General features: G+C 35.6%; 2 protein-coding genes across 4 annotated transcripts; one reads left to right on the top strand and one right to left on the bottom strand.

Moving 5' to 3' along the window:
- LOC120625149 (ubiquitin-fold modifier 1) lies at positions 1 to 4,985 on the top strand. Of its 2 annotated transcripts, XM_039892111.1 has the most exons (4): positions 36 to 174; positions 255 to 311; positions 3,682 to 3,812; positions 4,167 to 4,985. In XM_039892111.1, coding segments are annotated over exons 1-4 (264 nt in total). In that variant the 5' UTR covers positions 36 to 172; the 3' UTR covers positions 4,241 to 4,985. The 2 variants fall into 2 exon arrangements, with proteins under 2 accessions (XP_039748044.1, XP_039748045.1); XM_039892110.1 differs by lacking the exons at positions 3,682 to 3,812; positions 4,167 to 4,985 and adding an exon at positions 452 to 1,613 and having other exon boundaries at positions 1 to 174.
- Positions 4,986 to 7,859: 2,874 nt separating this feature from the next.
- On the bottom strand, positions 7,860 to 24,019 carry LOC120625202 (GDP-Man:Man(3)GlcNAc(2)-PP-Dol alpha-1,2-mannosyltransferase). 2 transcript variants are annotated; one of them, XM_039892188.1, is made up of 9 exons: positions 23,808 to 24,019; positions 22,907 to 23,134; positions 22,121 to 22,353; positions 20,811 to 21,028; positions 19,559 to 19,681; positions 17,846 to 18,007; positions 17,073 to 17,271; positions 10,564 to 10,759; positions 7,860 to 8,029 (listed from the first exon to the last, which is right to left on the bottom strand). In XM_039892188.1, the coding sequence occupies exons 1-9, from the start codon at positions 23,825 to 23,827 to the stop codon at positions 7,948 to 7,950; spliced, it is 1,461 nt and encodes a 486-aa protein (XP_039748122.1). In that variant the 5' UTR covers positions 23,828 to 24,019; the 3' UTR covers positions 7,860 to 7,947. The 2 variants fall into 2 exon arrangements, with proteins under 2 accessions (XP_039748122.1, XP_039748123.1); XM_039892189.1 differs by lacking the exon at positions 10,564 to 10,759.
- Between the last annotated feature and the right edge of the window lie 993 nt (positions 24,020 to 25,012).

Raw genomic sequence — 25,012 nt, 5'->3', positions numbered from 1 at the left:
TACCATCATGATTTCCTTTTGCAAAAAAGTGTAAATCTGTGACTTTGACTCAGTCTATAGTCTGACGTCTATGCTTAATTTGTCACGTCACAATTGTAGGTTAACTGCCAATGTCAAATATCGTAGAAAGTGAAGTTAACGAACCACAAAATTCTGTATTGTTATTTTCAATATGTAAGTGGAAAAAAAAGCAAAAATGATGCTAATAGCTTCGCTTTTAAAAGAATAAAACTAACCGACAACTTTTGTTTTAGGTCTAAAGTTACCTTCAAGATCACTCTGACTTCGGATCCAAAACTCCCGTTTAAAGTGTAAGTTTCCTGAATTTTATAACAGTAAACGTGTTCTAAACTAGCGTAACTTCAACGTAGAAACCTTTTATTGTGGATCATTAAAGAGCTTTGGAAAAATTTATAAAATGAGGCTACAAATTTTATTTTTTATTTGCCAGATGCTGGTGATTCACGAGGTCCACGTTGAAGTTACGTCAGTTCACGATGGAAACTGTGTATTTGGAACAGTTCCTAGACTGTTTCCAAAGTTTTTTTGCTTTATGCCTGGACAACTGGCCTGATGATGATACGTCACATGAACAGATGAAAAATGCATTTCTATTATCACAACACATAGAAAAATGTAGAGACAAATTAATCAAAATGGAAATTATTACAGAATTCAAATCTGCATTAATTAAAAAAATTAATGTACCAAGTTTACTCTTGGAAAACTATTTATCAAATCCACCAAGATACATTTTGAAGAAAATTATAACTTCATCTGCTAATATTGACCAAATGGATGCAGGTTTTACGATTTTTCTTGATATTTTCTCTGAAGATCAACTTGAAGTTTACTTATCTGATATAATGTTGGAAGTAGCATCAAAAGATACATTGTTTAAGAACATTTCTACAGAACTATCAAAAAGTTGTCAGTCAGAATTTAAAAGTCAGTTTTTTCTCTCTAAACTTGATTGTATTGATGATAATAAACAATATATCAATGAAATATTAAAGGGTTGTAAACAGGATACCGTTGATATGTTGGTTTTAAGCCTGCTTAATAATAATCCAAAATATAATCATGCAGTTAAAATTGTAGCTAAGAGCTTTACTAATTTTATGGCAAGTCAAAATGTTGCAAATAAAAACTTTTGGAAACTGCTCTTCCGTACAGAGGAAGATAAATTTATTCAAATGTGTTTAAATCATGATGAAATTTTTAGTTTAATATGTAAAGCATTAATTGACTGTGGTAAACTGATTGAACAGAATATGTCACTTGAATATTTTTATATTGACATAACATATTCAGAGCTATCAACAAATGTACAAAAGATTTGTAAAAGTGGAACTTTAAAGTTAGTTTTTTTAGATTTAATTTATCAAAGTAATGTCAACTTTAGCTTTTGGGAAAGAGAGATCCAGGATATGTGTTAAAATGCACAAAAAGCATTTTGTTATAGCTAGGATAAGATTTTAAATGTAATGTTACAGTAAATATCAATGCTGATTGATTTATTATGATTTAAGTGTTAGTAATAATATTATACAATAATTTACAATATTTATATATAAATTGTGTAGGCACATACAATGTACAGTTAAAAACAACTAAGGCATTTATTTAATGGTTTATAAAATTTTATTTTGTATTATAATACACTTGGTTGACTATATTATATTTTTATATTTTGCTTCCTTTTATTTCTTTCACTTTTTTTTAATTTACTAGTAAGATTGTTTAATTCATTTCATTTTTTAAATTAAATTATAAAATTCAAATATACTTGTTAAAGAGAACTCGTTAATTGTGCATAATTAGTTTTAATTGTTGAGAGTTGAAAACTTTAATTCTGAATTCATATTTGTGGAGAAGTTGGTTTTGGGAATAAAGTCTTTTTTGTTATAATCAGTGTACATATATAGCCACTAACTCAATGAGTTTTCTATCACCTACTTATTAAACCAGTCTAAAGAGCCCAAACATACTCTATCTGCTGTAAGTTGCTGAGGGTATCACAAACGACTACTTGATGCTGCAGCATCACTGAAGGTGAGACTACTTTTTTTAAAGCAACTTAGTGTTAATATACAAACTGTTCATAGTATGTTTTTAAACTTAACTGGACTGGATCTTTAATTTTTTCACTCCAGTACAAGTTAGCCCTTGACTGCAATCTCATCTGGTGGTAAGTTATAATGCAGTCTAGCGGGCTAACCTGTTAGGGAGTCAGTAGGGGGTAGAGAACGGAACACTATATCGCTTAGCGGAATGTCTTTGCAAAACAATAAAATATTAATTTTGCTTTCAATAATACCAATATAGAATGTTTTAATAGTTGAACTTTTTTTGCGCATTTACATCGACATAAATTTAAATTGGTTTAAATTGGTAGTCTTTTTCAGTTCCTTTATTCTTTAATAAAGGAACTGAAAAAGACAACGGATTTTAAAACTGCATTAACCGCATATTACGCATATATTACGTCTGCGGATACGCGTGGTTAAGATATGCCCGTAATTTTGTGGGCGTGGCACAAATTTACTGACCTATTTATATTACCATAAAATGCATACGTAAAATATTTAATATAAAGTCAAAGTCTAAAATTAAAATATCTTAATTGAAGTATAGGCTCATAGGTGGCACTTTTGATGCGTACATTACATGAAAATTACACGGCAGTGAGATGATGGCGATAACCATATTATTCGTTAATTTAAAACTAAAGCTACGAAGATTCCGTTTAAGAAACTTCCCAGTCTAAGAAGAAGCCCACAACAAACTTAGTCGGGTGTTTGTTTTTGATATCACCATCTCACATTATCATTTAAAATTATTAGAAGAGCAACCTGGATAGAGCAATAATTCACACTCAAGCTTTTAATCGATTACGTAGTCATTTATACTATAATAGGACTTTTCTAATTGCTTACGTTTAATACAAAGTAACTATAAATAAAACAGACTCATATCAACCTTATTTCAAAAGTTTATATAAAACCTATTTTAATATTAAGAATTACATGTTTGATAAAAAGGCTTGGGTATGAATTGATCTAACTTCATAGCTCAACATTAACTCGACTGTGACATGGTGATAACAAAAAAAAAACCTGGCTACATGAATGAAACATTGAATTTGAATTAATGTTACATTATATAATTGAATTAACTTTAAATATTGTACTATAAATGTAACATTATGTATTGTGCTGAATAAATTGAAATTGAAAGCATGGAGACAAGGAATACGAAAATTTTACCCCTGTTTATTATTACACATATGTAGTTTGAATATTATTTCCACCCATGTGTTGATAAAGCTGTGGGAGAAGATTGTCTCCTGCCCATTCTAGTCGTCTAGCAGAGGACCATGTCTTGAGGTGTAATATGATTACGTAAATAATAATACTGACGATTGTGTAAAGCAATCAACTCTTTACTCGCTTTAGAAGTGAATTGTTCACACCCTGCGGAGGACTCAGGGTCTCTTATATAGACAGAACCCACAGGTGCTGTTGCCAACCATATTCAAAATTATTAGGTACAACCTATCTACTCTTGTACCTAAAGTTGTAGTTTTTCTCCAAAAGTTGTTGTAAACATCTTTTGTCATAAAACGAAAATTCCCCCCATGTGCCTAATATATAGATAACTCTGTTACTGTTTGCACAGTCTCAGCGTGCCGGAAGCGACTCCGTTCACTGCGGTGCTGAAGTTCGCGGCGGAGGAGTTCCGCGTGGAGCCCGCCACCAGCGCCATCATCACCGACGACGGCATCGGCATCAACCCACAGCAGACCGCAGGTGACCCCACGTGACCGTGTTACTGATTGCTCAGTTTCAGCGTGAGACCAAAAGTGACTCTGTTGACGGCGGTGCTGAAGTTCCCAGCGAATAGCAATTCATACTGCTTCGCGGCACCTCTGTTCTTGCGACCAGGTTGGAAAGCCCTGGGCTAAAGGTGTCAGTCAGTCAGGACAAAGCCATATGTTTTGGAAGAAAAAAGATTATCATCAGTTTTTAGTCATGCTAATTTGAATTTACATTATTATTAATGCCATGTATAGACCCAAATATATTAACCAGCGGTATCGAGCAGTCCAGTGCTAATGCGTATGTATTTGGAAATTTACGTTTTCTTTAATATTTGCTTTCCAGGTAACATCTTCCTGAAGCACGGGTCCGAGCTCAGGTTGATCCCCAGAGACCGCGTGGGAAGGACGGCCGCGTAGACGACATTCACTCACGCCACTTACATTCCTCTCAAACTAATGTAACATATTGAAACCGTTGATCTCTATTATTAAAACTCTAAACGGGTCCGATACAAATTATGGCTTAAAGGCTTACAACACCATACCGATTAGACTCCACTCAAATTAAATTAGAGCATGGCAATGTGTCTTAATATAATAAATTAATAAAGTTTTTTAGCAATTCTAATTTATGTTCGTGGGACACTCGTCACAGCGTCACGCTTACAGCGCGAAAGTGGCGTCAATAATTGGAAAAAAAATAAAAACAAAGTGATAGCAGCCTATCCACTGTTAATAATAGAAGTTAGTGATTGAAAATAGATATAACCACGATGGCAATTCAGCTGCTCACAAATCTCTAAACAGAGTTCCAATTTGCCTTGTATAAGTTTTACTCGCTCGCGCAATCGAGTACTCACTCGTTGCATATCAAACGTAAAAAAGATCACAAATCCTGTACTACAAACGATACGATTTTAATTTTACAAACGTATTGCAAAACGCCCAGATGAAAAATTACGTGTAAATTTGAGTTTTAAGTGAATATAAATAAGTTCCATTTTGTTCTGATGTTCAAGTATTTCGATACTCGAAAACAACTCTTCGAAGGCGAGCGAGTAAATCTTGTACTGCGGGTACGGTTCTACAAAGAATATCTGTGTCATCATACATGACATGATACATACACGTAAGATGTTCTTTGTAGTTTGTGATTATGACTCATGGAGCGATAATGTAATTACACATAGGGTATTTTACTGTGTATATAATTTTATAAAAGATTATTATTTTCAAATACTATTTAATTTTTTTTAATGTATATCAAAATTTTTCGGAACCGACAGGATTTGAACCTGCGACTGTGGCAATCCCGGCCTGAGCGCTTTAACCAATTAGGCTACGGCTCTCCTACCGTCAATGCCAAAATTAGGATATGCCTTTTACGTCAGTCTAATAGCGACAGCATTTCATTTCACAGCTAAACTAGAAAATAAAGCTAAAGCTCGATAGTTTTTCAATTAACAACGGCCGATTTCTTGTTCAGTCGCTTATTATACTATAATTTAAAAAAAACACCTGTCCACGGATCATATTTGACACAATACTATGTCCCATTATATAAACCTTATAATTTTGGGTTTTCATTTGAGTTGATATGGTGTGCGAAAGCCTCAACTGAATACGATTTTCACTCATTTCATTATAAATTTTAAACCAATCAGAGATATATGTACACTCCCGAATTTAAATTTAAATGTACTGTGGAGCTGTTTTATCATAATTATGTCACAAGTATAATTCTATCTAACGATTACATATAGCGATGTTATGTGGAAAGTATTGCATACACATTTCACATTAACATGGTTAAATGCTAAATTAAATTTCGCAAGCGTAATCGTTGTAACATACTCGTCAAACTATATGTATATATACGAATGATATAATATAGCAACTACTGTATATATAAACAGTACTGTATGTTTATATATATATATTATGATATATATATATAAACCGTATTTCCATGCAGTTACGAATTGTAATAATTTGGACCGGTGGAAATGCGATTTGATGCTGATAAAGAAATCCTTAGGCGAATACGGCCTGCACCTGAGGTCGTCGGAATCTAGATTATTACTTAACTTTTAATTATTAATTAAAAGTTAAGTAATAATCGAAAATAAATTGAATTATATATTAAATAATGTATATTTGATATTTACGTTGTGGGTTGTATTTAATGTTTTTTTTTGTAAAATAAAATGTAAATTACAACTTTGGTAAAATTTATTTCGCTTATTTATTAAAACTTAAATAATTATCTAATTAATACTAATGGAATTGATAACAACGCAACTACAGACTAAAATAAAAAGATAGCAAGTAAGTCTTTCTTTACATACATGGCTTATTGGAAAGAAGGTAGGTACTTACTTTATGCCGATGGCGTATTGGGGACAAATACTTCAAGAGAAACGACTGGTCAAAGTTTTAATGACAAAATACGCGATGACAACCATATCATCAGCTGTATTTACATACTATTAATGCCAAAAGAGGTCACAATAAGTTATGGCATCAGAAAACAGATTAATAATGCGGGTAAAAAATCTTATCGCTATTAAATGGAAAGTATGTTATAAGAACAGCGAAAAGACGGAAAGAATAGAAAAAATGGACATTTCGCGGGTATGTGATTTCACGTCGTTACAGTAAGTAATACATTTTTTTATTGTTTTAAAAGTCAGTTAATCTGTGGCTATTTGTAAAAAAACAAAAAATAAGAATATTAGATAAATTGTAATGTGTATAAGATGCATCCCATCCCAAGTGTAAGCGGCGCGGTGCGGCGGCGCTATCAAATAAATAAATTGCGGTTGATTCGTGCAGCAGAACAAAATATTCGAATGTAAACTAAATTTGTTCAGCTGCTTCCAAATTTATAAATGTAGAAATTAATCTACTAATTTCTCGATTTTTAAAGTGGGTTTGATCCTCCTTTCCAATTTACCTGGGATAGACCAGAATAATAACGACTTCAGTCACGCTGTTGCCTAATATCATGCATTGTGGTGACGGCAGATCAGAATACACGTATCATCACGCCTTCTCTTCCCGCGGGTGTCATACGAGGCTTCTGAGGAACTATATCGAAGAATACACAGCAGTGTACTCTGAACTACCCTCCACTGCGTACAGCAACTTTGCCCAGCGTGGCGATTACGGACAAACCCTCCCGTTGGAAAATGCCTTTAGTCCACCACCGCTGGCGGTGGCGTGGAAAACGTATCAAAAACGTGGAAGCAAAGCATTTAAACTACGCAGCGGTACCCTAGATGCACTGCGATTCGGTATTAGAAACTTCGGAAATATTCTAGATGCTAATATTTGACGTGTTTGTTTGTTTGAACGCACTAGTCTAAGAAACACCGTCTGTCAAGATCATTTCAAAATAACTGCCATTAGTTCTCTGGTAATAAATAATAGTCGTGCTTTTTTTTACATCCAAATAGAACTTTGCCGGGAATGACATACTTCAAAATTATATGGACAGCTTATTATATGCAGGGATTCTCTAAACCCAATTTAATGTTTTCTAATAACCTTTAAACAAATTTGTGAAAAGCGTTAAATTGTGTGGTCAGTTAAAGAACGAATTTTAAATTTAATTGATTAAAAATGCGAAATATTTAAAAAAAAGTTAAATATTATTATCATTTCGCACCACATAATGGACATACATAAACCGTGTACACGAATAGCATTGAAGCATCAAAACCACTCCACTTTAGCAGATTTTCTCACTTCATACCATTTAGCTAACAGTAATTATTTTACCTCTATTGTTCTAAGCGCTTCCCAGAAAATGGGGAAATTGGGAAAAAGTTTGTGTACTTCCGTGGATGTAAAGGGAGACTTGTTCGGGGCGTTTTCACTGTTGTTGGACAATGGCGGAATGAGGTTTCCATCTCTTTCACCATTTTTTTTGCAGCAAAGTCAAATATTTCTTTAGTCAAGTAGGCCCACAAAAATTCCACTTTTGATGTGCTTATACAAAACTGTACATATAAGTAAATATCTGTATATATATAATTACGATCTGAGCATAAAAAAACGAGCTTTAGGTCGTTAGGTCATCTCGTTCTATCTTTTCACTCTAATCCGTGGACTCGTTCACCTTATTCTACCCGCATCAACGGTTCCACTGCCCTCAGGAATGCCTTCACAAATGCTGTCTCGGAGAAACGATCCACTGATGCCCTGTAACACAAATTAAAATCGTGTATGTCGCGTTAGGGAAAATTATGAGAGTTAATTTTTACATAATTTTGTTACAAAAAACTGACGCCCTAAAGTTTTGGTACAGAGATAGGGTTTAATAGCCACATATAGGGAAGACTATAAAAATTAGGATAATCGAAGACGTGGAGAACCTTGTGACCTTGGATATAATGTTGTGTGATTGGTGCAATGGTGTCATTGAGCACCTGGTTTTGTACCTTTGTGTACCCTTTAACGGAAAGTCACACAACATTAACTATAATAATAAAGAAATCGCAGTAAGCTACCTTAGACTTGGCACGACTTTATCTAGATTTAATTACTTTTTAGAGATAAAAAAGCAGTTCCATCGAGACTTGGCTAGTTTTTTACAGAATGTTTTTGGTGGGATTTTAGTTTTCCAAAAAATGTATGAAAGTGTACACTTTCAATTGAAACCACTGCAATAATTTTCAAAGTCTGCGGTCTCGTTCCGGTGATTGAGAAGAGTTGTAGAAAAATCACAAATTTTAATGTTGAGTGAAACTCGGTTGTTCGATAATAGTATTCCAAATTTATTTTGTTTATTACGTCCATTTCTTTATTTATAGTAGTTTTTTTTTTTGTGTTATTTAAATAAACTTTATTTTACTAGATAATGCGTATAATAAAACATTCAATGTTTTAAATACCTTTTATCTATTGTTAGTGTCATTTTTGCTACAAAAAAAGAAGATACAATTTTTTAAAAGATTTTTATCTTGTTACGCCAAAGAAGTGTAACTTCTAAAGCGTGTACATAAGTACACACACTTTTTTATAGTTATAATTGCAGGGACGGACCAAGCCGATTGACCAGATTGTTGGTAGGGTGCTAACAAGCCACGGCCGAAGCCTCTCACCAGACCGGACCAGAGAAATATTAGAAATTATAAATTCCCTATTTTGTACCCTCTGGATTACATTTTGTGGCGGCGACCACATTAGACCGATTTTCACACATAGCTAAGAACACTTCCCTTCTCATTCCCCTTCTCTAATTCAATTTTCAAAGCAAAAAAACATACTCAAAATAGTTTAGGTTTTTGCGTCGGGGGTTCAAAAAAATATAATGCGAGTACATGCTTAAAAATGGATTTACCGATACACTGACATGAGCCCCGATTCGGAATAAGTACTAAAATCTTATAGAAAAATAACCTCAAACGGATTTTATCTGTATAAGATCAACCTAACATAATAAGGCATCAAGAGACGTTTTAGTATAATTCAAACATAGTGTGAACAAATAATTAGGCACTCATGTACTTAAATATAAGGATGATAAGTAAATAAATACAGGTACAGAAACAGAGAGACTAAAATCGGATATATGACTTTTATTTTTTAAACAGAAGATTATAAAATGGACTCAAAACTATCGTAGTGAAAAAAAATAAAACATTTAATTTTAACCCATAACTTATAACGAAAACGTAGATTCTATAGCTATAATAAAATACAAATAAATTTAAAAACTCATAGCTCAGCGGTCGAAATCCAAAAATCTTTGAGAAACGTTGCCCAATGCATTATATTTTGTTCGAGACTCTTCCGGGAATCGGATCCGGAACCTCTATGTAGTCAGAAGTGCGTCACCAGCTGGCATGGTCGTTACTACCGTTCGACGGCCGATTGGCGCAGTAAGCAACGACTCTGCTTTCTGAGTCCAAGGCTATGGGTTCGTTTCCCACAGCTCAAAAGCAGAAGTTCAAAGTTTGTATTAAGCAAAAGCTTATAGAAAAGTCCTATTATAGTATAAAGGATTACGTAAACGATAAAAAAGCTTGGGTGTAAACAATTGCTCTAACCAGGTTGCTTCTTAAATTTTTTCTAATGACAATGTGAGATGGTGATAACAAAAAGAACACTCGGCTAAGTTTGTTGTGGGCTTCTTCTTAGACCAGTGCGCGATTGGAACCCTCGTAGCTTTAGTTTTAAGTTTACGATTGTAGTTATCGCCATCACTACTCACTGCTATGTACACATTTTGTATACAATAACGCATCAAAAGTGCCATCTATGACTTTGACTTTGAACATGAATGAATTTATGTACCTATACAACATGTAAATTAAAATAGAAATAGTACTTCACAGGCTTTAGAGGCACATTATGAACTGTCTCTGAGACTTATCTGAGAAACGCTAATAGTTTATGAGTAAACCACTACAATAGTTTTCACTGAAATAAATCAAATACAGCCTGGCATCACATGCAAGATTAAAATTAAGTGACTAATGTCACTTTATTAGGTACACGACGCGTTTAGCGTACGTACGATGCGCGTGTTGCTCTTTTATCTTCATTAGGGTTGTCATAAGTAAACATATATAACTATGCGCCCTGCAACAGTATTTCGTAATTCGGTTACTTTATATAATTCATAAAAATATTCATCAGTCATCTTAGTACCCGCAACACAAGCTAGGCTCAGTTTGGGGCTGGATGGGCTGTGTGTGTAGTCGCAGTGTGTGTTCGTCGGTTGGTGTCACCTGGCCGCGTCGACGATGCTCTTCTTGTCAGCGGCCGGGAGCGCGATGACCTCGAGGACGGCGCGCGCGTACTCGTCGGGCGCGGCGGCCAGGAAGCCCGTGCGCGCGCCGTCGGCCGTCTGCACGATGTCGGCCAGCGGCCCGCCCGAGCGGTGCGCGATGGTGATGAGCCCCGCGGCCATGCACTCCACCACGCCTGCGACACGACACTCGGGGATAGTCCAGGGCTCGGAAAAAATTTCGAACCGGTTTCGGTCATTAAAATTAACATTTCGGTTAAAGTTTCGGCTTCGTTTTTTTTACCCGGATAAACTGAGAAACCAGTTGTTTAATTTCACCCACAAACCAAAACCAATCTTTAATTTAAGTTTTTTTTGTGATTTGCTGCGCAGGTTGTTATGAGTGCGAGTTGAGTTTTTCGTTGAAACTAGTCAAGAGTGACTTCATATTACGGGTACAGACACGAATCTATTTTAAAATTGCTCTAACCAGGTTGCTTCTTAAATATTTTCTAATGACAATGTGAGATGGTGATAACAAAAAGAGCACCCGGCTAAGTTTATTGGCTTCTTCTCGGGCGCGTTTGGAACCCTCGTAGCTTTAGTTTTAAGTTTACGATTGTAGTTATCGCCATCACTACTCACTGCTATGTACACATTTTGTATATAATCAACGCTTCAAAAGTGCCATCTAATATTTGACTTTGACGTTGACTTTAAAAGATGTATAGCTTATACAATTTATGTTCTTCGCAGCGAAATCGCGATTTGTACACGCCACGAACCAGGCAAGCCATTTGTCAAAGGGACTAACTAACGCGTCTTGCATAACCGGTTAATTTAGGTTTATTAAAGGTTGTATAATCGTTCGTTTAAATAATCATTTAACCGGTAAAACGCAGAACATTTAAATAAACCGGTTAGTAACAGTATTCCAATGTACGATGTACGTTCTATGCAATTATAATATTATCATCATTGCTTTGCTTCCACGGTGAAGGAAAACATCGCGAGGAAACCTACATGCCTGAGAGTTCTCTACAATGTTCTCAAAGGCTTGTGGAGTCCCGAGTCCACCGATCCGCACTAGGCCAGCGTGGTAGACTACGGCCTAAACCCTTATCATGGTTAAGAGACACGTGCCCTGCTGCAGTGGGCCGGTAGTGGTTTGATATGATGAAAATTATAAAATATAATAAAATTATATTTTTTAACATTATAACCTTATTTATTAGTTTGTACAGTAGATATAAGTATCCTTTTTTAATAAAGTTTACATACATTGATTACATATCAAATATGAAATTATTTCAAAACGTTCTGAAAACCTGCAAAAAATTGTAATTTAGCTAATGAAGCCTTAAAAAATTATATGACACTTAAAAAAAATACTGAACAAGAGGCTGCTAAAGACAACGAATTTGGTTTCTGCAGCGGCAATTCAACGGAAGACGCAGTTTAGAACCTCATTGAAAATATTTTGACTAACATTGACAGTAAATTTAAATCTGTTGCCAATTTATTTTGACCTTTCTAAAGCCTATGACATCGGCTCCGTCCCAAAGCTACTTAATAAGCCCGAGAAAATAGGTATCAGGAAAAGCCCGACCGCTTTTAAAGTGTTTAAGAGTTATTTAACACCGTGTATTCATTATGCCAAGATAGATAGTTTCCTCAGCAAAGAGTCCTCAATTAACGACGGCGTCCCACAGGGAAGTGTCCTTGGCCCTACATTGTTTCTCATATATATAAATGAGTTGTGTTGCCTACCTCTCGCTCTACGCGGATGATAGGTACTCTTCGTATATGGGAATACCTAATAATAATTTATACCATACAGATCTTCGGCAATGTACCGACTACCTACACTATACATACTTTTAGCTCCGACACCGGAGCATCATAAGATGTTGACTTATAATAAAATCTCTTTGCTTCCTCGATCTTTTGTTAGAATGTATTGAAAAATGTTACATTGCAAAATGGTAGTAGGTATATCTGGAATGGGGATAAATCCTAGTAGTAGAACTTGTTGTGTCAGAGCTTGTCCGGGAAAGCACTACCTCCAAACAACATAGCTGTGTTCCGGCCTGAAGGGCGTGGTTGCCGTTGTATGAGCACAAGAGGCTCAACACCTACGCCTCAGGTTAATTGCTCGACACAGTGCGGCATGTTGCAGGACGTGTTCCTTGCATAAAGTAGTAAGTGTTGCTCTGTTTGTAGACGATGGTTTTCCAACGACATGACGATGTTTTGGACTTGGTATCTTAATATAATTGTTTTTTTTATATTTCTTTACACCTTTTTATTATTTTTTCTACAATTTATTTCAATTTTTTATGAAAAATTTAACTCTTAGTTAGAGTAATAACGCAACGGGCGACGCGGTTGTTTGCTCAGTATGATACTGGAGGAGACTGAAAATCAGCTCGAGCATTGTTGCTAATGTACAGCATAAGGCTGAGTTTGCGGCCGTTTGCCATATTGTTAATAATAAACTGATAAACATTTAGTTAAAGATCTTGTATTAACAAGAGCATTGCAATAAAGGATTATTGTTATTATTATTATTATCAAGTTAGCCATCTGTTAAGTTCATCAATTACTACTAAAAAAAATGGTATATCAGGTAATTGGGTTACGGCATCGGCTATTTTATTTTATTACTTAAAAAAAAAACTCGCGTTAGGTATCAGATTTGTTGAGGAAGGTTGTTGTCCTTAGTTTACGCGGGTGAACCCGGGCCCCAGCTAGTTTATAAATATTTTTATATATTATCATACATAACCTTCCCAACAAACGGTTTATTTACCGCAAGCAGTATATGACTCACGCTTCCCAGAGATAAGCGCTTTAAAACAACTGCGCTAGAAGTAATGGAAAACAAAGTATCGATATTATATCACACCTATCTATATATCATATTAAAAAGATTTTACATAATTAATATCGATTACTATATATCTAAAAAATCATCGATATATCAATGAAATTTACTAAAACATAATATTTGAACTTTCTGTGATTATTTTATTGGGATTGTTTCCTTTTTACTACATATTGTAGTTGATACGTTTCCGATACCCGCCATTTTATGACGTACCGAAATAATATAGGTATAATAATATACATCGATATTTTTCCTGTAATTCGATTGTTGTCTGTAGTCGTATACCATAGACCTCTAAAAACGGTCTCCTCTCTCGGTCTGCAACTATTCAGCGAAAAGAAAGTTCTAGTAAAGAAAAACAAAGATGTTTGTTGGTGCAAATCAAAAACTTTGTGTACTTTTTTGTGTGTGCTCATTATTTTGTGTGAATATAGCAATAGAGGTGACAAACCCTCTCGAGGACAAAGAACCGCCCAAGTGTAGCGATGTGTTTCCTCGTGTGGGTGTTATCTACTTCGAGAGTGAATTAGACGGTTTGAAAGAGACTATCAGAAATACGCTAATATGTAGATTTGATGAGAAGAGAGAAGAGAGAGATGATTCTAGGAAATTGACAATACCTGGTTTAGATAGCAGAGATGTCTACAAAATCCCTAAAGGACCATGTCCTACGGGTTACCGAAAATTTATAAGATATTGTATGAAAAATTCAATAAATTAAATGAAATTTATGTTTACAAACACTAAATAATTTTCCGATAAATACTATTTAAGTTTGTATCCACACTGTTATATATACTATAATAAGTTTATTGCATAATGAATTATCTCTTTACTATTATTTCGCCCGAGATAGAAGCGTGCATTATTGATCAGATATGCTGCAAACCAAACAATTTCTTCTTTTATTATTTGCTGCATAATAATATGCTGCCAGCATCTTAGGAACTGTGCCTCGCTGCGGTGGTTTCGAGGACGTTTTAGATTTTATTTAGTTTTAAATAGTTTATTTTAGGTTATAGTTATGTATTTTTACAGAAATAAATTCAGTTTTATTTTATAATTTATAAAAAAAAAAAAATATATGTTCGTAATAATAAAGGTTTTTTCATTTAATTACAAATCCAAGATGACCGCCATGCCACCTCATTATTAGTATTTTTGAGCTTGTTTATCGTTCGGCCGTTGAGAATTTATTGCTGATAGATCGAGATTGAATAGACGATGTAACTTGGAAGACAAGTTTGCTTATTATATTTTATAAATGTTTACTTTTTTATTTGTTCTAACAACGAATGATTATCATTAAAAACTATAATTACCGACCTTATATAACTATACAACGTGTAAAACATTTACGAAATAGTATTGAAGGATGCTTAAGTATATTTCAAAAGGAATCACCCTGAAAAAATATTAAATCAAAAGAAGAATATTTATTTTTTCATACAAGCGAATTCAAAACACTCTAAGTGTTTACTTATGACAACCCTATTGAATATAAAAGACCGACACGCGCATAGTACGTACGCTACGCGTCGCGTACCTAACAAAGTGATAGTAGTCACTTAATTTTAATTTCGCACGTGATGTTAGGGCTGTATCTTATTTCTTTCAGTAAAAACTATGACAGTGGTTTACTCAAAACCTATTAAGTTATCGGTGTCACAAGTAAGTCTCGGACGTAATGTACCTCAAAAGCTTGTGAAGTATTATTTCGGTTTTCATGTACACGTTGTGTAATTATTTCAACTTTCTGCTTATTTTTTTAATTTTACGCTATACTTTAAGTTACACAATTAATTGTATTTGATATGAATAAAGCTTTATCACTATTGCCTATGATTTTTTGTCAAGGCCAAAAGCAAGTCGCACTCGCACACCAAATTTATAGATTTCATTCGATTTGGGATTTGTTTTTCTATTTCACCACAAGTTAGCCCTTGACTGCCATCTCACCCGGTGGTAAATGATGATGCAGTCTAAAATGGTACCGGGCAAACTTATTTGAGGTATGGCAGTGAAGCAGTGGTTTCTACACGGCATCTAAAAGTATAACTAAACTGTTTGGCGTGATGTCTTTGCGGATAGAAGTCTGCTACTATCAGACTTGACGAATAAAAAAATTATAACGTCCCGCTTATAAAGCAATTACATACAGCTAATCTTATCTATATATATAAAAGAAAGTTGTGTTAGTTACACCATTTATATCTCAAGAACGGCTGAACCAATTGTTAATGATATTAAATTTTTTGGATTCCTCTTAGACCGGAATAGGATAATAAGTATTAAAATATAAAATTAATTAAAATAATCCGCGGTACGAAGTTCGCCGGGACAGCTTATATAAAAAAAAAATGGATATAATGAATGCCCTATCCTTTGCGGAAGGAAAACCTGTGATACAGAGGTGTGTCTTTCATTTACCACGGTAACTAAAATGGAAAACAAAATGTGTTTGTTTCTCCATCGTGGCGCATTTTCGTTTCATCGAGTTTCCAATCAACACGATTTTAGTTATAATTCAAAAATCAAAAAGATCTGAATTGATTGAACCTCTTTTTTTTAAGGAAGTCGCTTAAAAACATATTCAAAAAAAACATTTTACACTCATCTTTGATACCAAGATTCAGCAGTTCAGAAGTAAAACTTTTATTATTATTTATTGATGAAAGAGTAAAATGTTCCTGGGACTCCCCGCCATTTCTTTTAATATTCACTATTTCGTTATATATTCTATTTAAAATACATTAATATCAATTTAACTTTTTATAAATATTTTCATTTGTTAAATAGAATAATAATTGAAAGTAGAAAATTGAAGGTTAGATCGGCTCATATCAATATAACCTTGTCATTGAATATTATAGAATGTCGCAATCGTCAGAAGATTTATTGATGTTAAGTAGAAAATTTATTATATTTAGAGATTTTTCAAAAAACTTTGCAATTTAAATTATTTTTTAGAACTGTTGAATTTTTATTCATTTTGCTATTCACAATTGATCCGTTTGAAAACATTGGAAACAAAAAATCCAAATTGATTATGATATAGCTGGCGTAAAAGTCAAGAAGCGTGGAGTATATGACCATTCCTTTACTTTTTTATTTTAAATAGCGGAAACGACACAGACTATAGTAAGCGTTACTTCCGTCAGAAAGAAATTTAGTTGCTCCCTAGTCGCGCCTTTCTTCTTGAAAGAAAATTGCATGCCAGCGAATCTAGCGCCTAAAGAAGTTTGACTTCAAAAAAATATCAAAAGACATTTAGATTTTGTGTTTAGTGCATTTTTGTTGTTCTCTCTTTCTTTCTAAATTAATAAAGCATTATTTTGTGTTGTTTCCTTTCCTTTTTCTGTATTATTACAGTTTCCATCTTAATTTAGCTCGAACAGTTACCAAGCAAGTCGTAGCTACCTATAAGTTGAATCATATGTGTAACCAGTAACTTAGGCTATTATCATACGTCAATGTGTTACATTTCATTCTGTTGGTACATAAATTAATTAAAAAACTAAAACTAGACGAGCTTGCAGTCGAAGGCTAACTGGCAGTTGACAAAATACTTGTAGTAAAATAAAAAAAAAATTGTAAAAAATTAAAAAAGAAAGCCTCACTGATGCCGAAGTGCTCGTTCCACATGGCGTGCAGCGCCAGCGAGCTGCTCTGGTACAGCTGCAGCAGCTGGCTGTAGGACGCGTTGACGCAGAACTGCACGTTGTCCTCCACCGACAGGTGCTTGGCCAGGTCGCGCAGGTGGCGCACGCGCTGCTCGTCGGCGGCGTTGCGGCACGAGCCCACCAGCACCAGCCGGATCTGCGCCCACAGTCCGTCAGGCCCGCATGCCACGGCCCTTCGGTAGTCCAGAGGCATTCGAAGAGGACGATAAAGGAACACTGACCTGCTTATTGTTTCAGGTTATTATTAGGTACACAAAACAGGTAGTAACTGAAGGTAGATCCCGTTCCCCAGTCCCCAGGCAACGAGTTGGAACACCGTGGGGTTTCGGTCGCTAAGAGTGCACCTCCCCGTAGTGTAGTAGTATCCGTGAGGATATCCACACGAGAAAAAGAGGCTATTTTAGTATTTCAATTTTAACATAATCCCTACTAATATTATAAATGTCAATGTAAGTTTGTTTGTTACGCTTTAACTGTGGTTGGAGATAGAGGACAGAACTCTACAGCGGACAGCAGCAAACCCCTCATTTAAGGCTCAGAGATACTGAATAAAACGCAGACGAAGTCGCCGGCAACAGCTAATACAAAATAAAAATAAAGTTGATTAAAATGTTGTTTACCCCTTCGCTAGGCGGACGAGCCGTCATTTGTTTGTTCGCGATTGGTCCGCGGACCAATTGTGCGTACTTTACATGCCATGTCATACTAACCTTATTCCAAAGCATCTCGTTCTTGATGAGCAGGTTTCTAAGCTCGTACATGGCCTGCAGCATGAGCGGGTGGTCCTTCTCTGGGCGGAACTGCGCCACCGACAGGATGCGGATCGGATCAGAATCTCTGACCAAAGAGCGAAGCTTTTTGAGCTCCGATACCTTTAATTACAGTGTGGTAATAGCTTAAAAAACCAAGTGTATAAAATTCACTTTACCTAATGTTAAACACGTGAAAACCACTGTACTACTTAATAATGAGGAACTGAAACTGGAGGATACGACAGTTTTTCTAGGAATAACGTTAGATTCTAAACTTCAATGGGGCCCTCATGTAAATAATTTATCGAACAGGCTTAGTTCTGCTGCCTATGCGGTAAAGAAGATACGCCATATGACCGACGTAGAAACTGCTAGTCTGGTATATTTTAGTTACTTTCACAGCATTATGTCATATGGATTTTTACTTTGGGGTAATGCTGCTGATATTAGCACTATTTTCGTGCTGCAGAAGAGGGCTGTTCGTTCGATCTACAAAATGGGTCCGAGAGAGTCATTGAGAAATAAATTTAAAGATTTTAAAATAATGACAGTGTATAGTCAGTACATATTTGAAAATTTTATGTACGTTCATAAAAAAATTTCTAAATTTCAGAAAAAATGTGATTGCAATAATTTAAACATTAGAAGTAAGAATAAACTTACAGTGCAAAATACTAGGTTACATAAAATTCATAATTCGTTTAAAGGAAATTGCATACAATTCTACAATAAACTACCAATTGACATCATGGAGATGTCTCTTGGTCTCTTAAAAAATTCTTTAAACGTATGCTTATAGAAAAGTCCTATTATAGTATAAAGGACTACGTACACGATAAAAAAGCTTGGGTGTAAATTATTGCTCTAACCAGGTTGCTCTTCTAATAATTTAAAATGACATTGTGAGATGGTGATAACAAAAAAAAAAACACCCGGCTAAGTTTGTTGAGGGTTTCTTCTTAGACCAGGACGCGTTTGGAACCCTCGTAGCTTTAGTTTTAAGTTCATCTAAAAAGCCATCTATGTACTTGACTAAAGAAATATTTGACTTTGAATTCATAGATAAACCAAACCAAAATTTTACTGACATAACACATAATAAATAAGAACATTTTTTCGTCAGTTTGTCTATTTCTGTTACCTATCGTCATGATCAAAGAAGAGTGACGGATCAAAATTTTGTAAAACTCTACAGTTCAAAAGTTTTTTTTATGCTATAAGTATAACAAAAAAACTTCAGTGATGTTCGAAAACTTTTCGACATTCCAACAAACAAAACAACAAATAACATAAAATGATATAGTTTAAAATAATATAGTTGGAAAACTTATAAAAAAAACGTGTACGCAAAGCAATTAAACTTCGAAGCGGTAGGCAAAGACTATGGGACTAGGGGCTGGATTCGGGAATCGAATCCCAGTTCTTGACATATAAGTGGGGGAGCCCCCCCCATACTACCATAGCACTGCGAGGCACCAGGCGGGTTTTCACTCCTATGTTGTTAATATCCCAAAAACTCTCATGAAGCGATTTTGCATCTTCTTATACGCATGGCTGGGGTTTGGAACACCCTTCCGAGCTATGCGTTTCTAATATAATACTTACTAGTCTATTATAGTAAAAAAAAAACACTAAAATAAAATGTCCGCAAGGCAAGTCGTCGGGGCTCACCTCGCAGGGCGGGTACACGCGGTGTGTGCTGAGCGGCCGGCGCCACAGCTCGTGGATGTGCTCCTCCGTCCACGAGCCGTTCACCATGACGATGTCCGCGCGCCGCCCCGCCACCCCGTACAGCTGTGCACAAACGTCGCACTGTGATACTGCTGGCACCACAGAATCGAGAACGTACAGAATCCCCATTCAGCCATTATTGCATGCAGTGCATTTTTTCCAATAACAGTAAAAACGCCCCGCGCACCGCGTAATGTTGCTAGCACACAAACTTTTCCCATTTTCCTGGTTCTATGGTAAACGATTAGAACATTAGAGTTAGTTTAATACTGGAGTATACTGAAAATCCTGTGCAAACAATGCTCAGCGCCTTAGCCAATGATCCTTTATTGTCATAGTCTATTGTTAATACAAGATCTAAATTATTACCAATAACAATATGGCAAATGGCCGCAAACTCTGCATTATGCTGTCATAAGGCTTATGATTACGTATAGTTATTTTTGATTGTTGCCATACTCTATTCTATATGGCAAATGGCCGCATTGTTGCCATATTGTTAATAAAAAATTGGTAATAATTTAGATTATTATTACAACAATTACTGTCAACTGCTAATTGCAATGAATTAACTAAACACCTGTTCGAGAAACACTACTAAAGTAGAGTGATTTTTGATGCTGTTGATTAGTCGTGTACACGGTTTTTGTATGTTCTTAATCCTATCACATACAGTGCCTGAAGACCAGTCTTCCAACAGCGCAAGGTGCCAGTTATGAATTACGGATCTGAAACGTGGTCGCTTACAATGATACCCATAAGAAAGCTCAGTCACTAAGCTAGCGATGTAAAGAGCTGTGCTTGGAGTATGGATACGTACGGAAATGAGGATGTCCGTAGAACTAGGGTTACCGTCATAGCTAAAAGAGTCGCAAGGCTTAAGTGGCAAGTGGACGAGTATACAAATACAAAGCTCAGAGAACCGATGGACTTTGCGGTCCCAAATTGCAAAAACGGCGATCCTACATAAATCAAGGGTAAACACAGCGTCAATCTTCCGCCGACAAGGTGGACAGGTATCAAATGAGTCGCTGGACCGCTGGTTTCCAGTATTTTTTTCCAGTGTTTTCCCTTACAAATGTCCAGAAGTGGACGTCAATCGATGATGACGAATGCAACTATTTATGCAACTGTTACGTAATAGAGTAAAACGTTACGTACAGTCTCACACAAGATTCGACGTGACTCTTACCCAGCCGAACACCTTGTAGTAGAGCAGCTTGCACCAGGTGAGCAGCGGGTTGCGCGCGATGGCGCTGCGGTTGTTGTAGCTGACCAGGCGGTGCTTGACGCGCCGCATCATGGCCGCGGTCACCACGGGGTAGTGCGTGTAGCACCCCACCGGGCACTGCGCCAGGTAGCGGAATATGGGGTACGTGAAGGCGCACCCCATTGTGTCTATGTAGATATCTGCAAAGAGGTGCGCCTGTTGTCACTGTACTGCAAAATGTAGTGCATTTGGTCACTAAAATTCAAATTTCAAACAAAATTCAAATTTCAACACAGGCACTTATGAAGCATTCATACATATATTCGCGATTCGCACCCTAAACGACATAGCTGAGAGAACGGATCTGTTTTGTTGTACTCTGACTGAACTCACAAAGGTTGCTTTGTGGTGCATTTGCTACTCTGATAAAGTTTAGTGTGTAGGTAGGCATCAGTATCTACGCTAGTGCATGAGGAAATTCCTGTAAACTAGTAACTAGACGTAAGTTGAAAATAAATAAATAAATAAATAAAAAATAAAAAAATATGTTTACATATTGTAATGGGATGGTGATAACTTCGTTCGCAAACTTAAACCTAAAGCTACGAGGGTTCCAAACGCGCCCTGGTATAAGAAGAGCCTAGAACAAACTTAGCCGGGTATTTTTTTTTTGTTATCACCATCTCACATTGTCATTAGAAAATATTTAAGAATTATAATAAGATTTTTCTGTAAGTTTACGTTTTGTAAACTCTTAAAGTTATTCATAAATATATTTCTGACGACCACCCTAGCGCAAGGGTGGGTAATGTGAATTTAAGTATGAGGTCCCGGGTTCGATTCCCGGCAGGGGCAATTTGGGAATTCATAATTTCTAAATTTTCTCCGATCTGGTCTGGTGGGAAGCTTTGGCCGTGGCTATAGAGTTACCACCGCTAAGCGATTAAATGTTCCGGTGCGATGTTGCGTAGAAACCGATTAGGGGTATGACTACCAGACGGCCGAGTGGCGCAGTGGGCCGCGACCCTGCTTTCTGTGTCCAAGGTCGTGGGTTCGATTCCCACAACTGCATTTAATTTCTTCTTTAAACCATTAGAGCGAAGATACCCAGCAGTGCGATTAAAAGTTTTAATTTAGCACAATAAGGTCTGCATTATCTTTAAAACTAGATAACAACTGTACAATATATTTTTTTTAATTCTTAATAGGGTCCTATTTATCTACAACAATAGTTAAAAATATAAACAATTGGGAACATTATGTACGCATCAAACATAAATGTAAAAGCCTACCTGGATTGAACTTCATAAAGGCTTCCATCCCCAGTATCATAGTTCCTAAGCTCTGCAGCAACAATGTGAAGTAGGGATAGGTTTGGGGCTCTATCACCTTCTGCAGGGACAGTCGCACAAAGTTGATTCTCTCAGGTTCCAGTTTAACATTAAAATGGTTTTGGACTTTGTTTAATATTGCTTTGGGTTCAGCTGTTTCAACTGTGTAGATGTAGATATGGGAGTCTGGGTACCTTTAAAATTATATTATTTAGATTATTCAAGGCCATGTGGTGGGAGGATTTCTGAGTTGTTTAATTCCACTTCCCATCTCAGACAGCACCATTACTTACAACCAGGTAACAATGCAGTCAAGAGCTAACTTTGCGAGAAATAAAATGAATATATCCCTAAGTTTCCATTAGTTACAAAGTAAGATTACAATTCCAATTTGTTTGTAATGACAGAAATATTCCCTTATGAATTTTCATCTCATTTTCTACACAGTACACCCTGATCCGCCCACCTGCACTCTCCATTTGTAATGTGATGGAAAATTGCCTATAACCTATCTCAAGAATTGAGCTCCTAAATTAAAGAAAGGTTTTCAAGATACACATGCTCAAAAAAAAAATCAAACAAAAAACAAAACAAGCTCTTCAGCCTTATTGTCAGTATAGATGAGTGAATAGAGTGCAAATTATGTTATTTCTAAGAATTTTATTACCTCTAAGAATCCATTTGCCTCAGTCGATATTCCCATTTGATACAAAAGTATAAAGCACAAAATTGTTTGTTCTCGTTTACCTGGTTAGTATAGCCTTTATAGCAACCCATAGCACCCTTTCTCCACCACCTCCCGCATTGCAATATGGGTGGAAAAAGGCTATGTTAGCCCCATCTCGTTTTCTCCGTTGCAGCTTTCTCTCATTAATCCTCATATACCAAGATGCAAAGATGAATGCACAAGGCACAATTACAAATGCACCAAACAGAAGTACTCCAAGCAAAATCATGGGCAATATAACAATTAAACTGTAAATAAAACAAGATAAGCTGTTATTATACTAAAGTGAGACAATAACTCTTTTTAAAACGCTAAGGGAATCTTTGGTTGTCCTCAAGGATGCAAGCTACGATGCTATGATCCAAATTCTGGCATGCTATCTCCATGCCAAAATTTTGATTAGTTGAGCTGCTAAGCTGTGATCGGGTATATTTTTATATCCTGTGAAAACAGTACGAGGAATATTGAAATGCATACTAATATTATAAAGTTCTTTAAATTTCGTACCATGATCTTATCTATACATAAATAATGCCCTTTGGCTCTTTGCTATGCTAAATTACTGTAATAAGGCTTCATGGTTGATCATTGGAAGTTAATTCTGCCTTTTGTAATACCTGTAGTACCTAGGTAAGTTTTTTTAATACTTAGGTTTGTTATTTTTATCTAATCTCACAATATCTTGTAAAACGATAAGAAGCCTACATGTAAAAGAGAAAGTGAACAGTTTTATCTTACATGTAACATTTATCAGTAACAGTCGGCACTGTTAGTGATTTTATGAGTGTTATTGCAAAATGTAGCGGAAAGAACAGCTGAACACACACATGTTGAAGCTAGAAACACGTTGACTAGTGTCGAATAACGCAAAATTCCACTTAAACCATAATATGTTTCATAAAAGAAGAAGTAAAAACTTACGATAAAAGTTCGAAAATCATATTGATGAAATTACAAAAACAAGCCAGCTTGAATAAAAATTAATTTATATTAACAGGAAGGAAAGAATTCTTGAAGTTTATTTATCAAAGCGCATTAACATTATTACATAATTTTCTTATTCTATTCAACAAAAACAGTAAATAAATACAATATTTACACATATGCCATAACCAATTTCTATTGACATTTAGCCGGACGGCGGACGACAGCAGACACAGACGACAAATCCTTAACCCTAGAATATGTACTTATGGACAAAGACAATATTTGTACATATCGTAGTAATGGTCGTAGTGCTCGCTTTATTTAATAAGTTACACCATGAAGTTTTCATACATATAATATATATTCCAATATTTTGGGATGATGGTGATAACAACATTTGTTAACTTAAAGCTACGAGGGTTCCAACCGGTCTAAGAAGAAGCCTACAAAAAACTTAGCAGGTTTTTTGTTATCACAAGCTTGGGTGTGAAATATATATGTATCGTATACCTTTTCCTTATTTATAGTAGGATTTATCTTTATAAGCTGAAGTTTTGCAAATTTTGAACAGTCCGAAATAAGAATATAAATACGTCGATATTAACTTTTGCCACCGATAGCAAACATCGAAATTAAGACTCTTGTAAAAGAATAAAAAAGAAAATAGAAGGTACTCAGGTTATTGAGGTGGTTATCGTAAAATCATAGGCGGTCACTTTTTTTTTTTATCGGCGTGACCTTCCCAACTTTAAACCCTTTGTGATATCAATATTTGTTTTTAACTTGTTAAATGACTCGTTTTTCTAGTAAGCAGTAAGCATGCTCAGTTACAGATTACAAGGTCCTTAGCTTCGATTCCAAAATTGGAAAAATCCTAACAATTGTAATTTTAAGTATTGGATTTTCCTATTAAAAATTCAATACCTACCAGCCCGAAGTTTTTGCGGTGTCTATCTGCGTGCCTCGGAGAGCGCGTTATACCGTCGGTCACCGTTTTAATTACTAACATGTGGTAATAATCTTTAAAAGACGTCAACCCACATTTGGGCAGCTTTGTTGTGCGAGTATACTTTTTTAAACGACACATGACACTATCACGAGAAAACGTGGTCGCAGCTTAGGGCAGCTGAATGAATTTGGTACTAAAAAATAAATAAGTTAAGAATTTCAAGTAATAAAACACACAGTGTCTACAGAAT

The sequence above is a fragment of the Pararge aegeria genome, chromosome 7 (genome assembly GCF_905163445.1).
Source record: "Pararge aegeria chromosome 7, ilParAegt1.1, whole genome shotgun sequence".
Lineage (NCBI taxonomy): Eukaryota > Metazoa > Arthropoda > Insecta > Lepidoptera > Nymphalidae > Pararge > Pararge aegeria.
The sequence above is the reverse complement of the archived record's forward strand: the minus strand, read 5'-3'. Positions and strand labels throughout refer to the sequence as shown.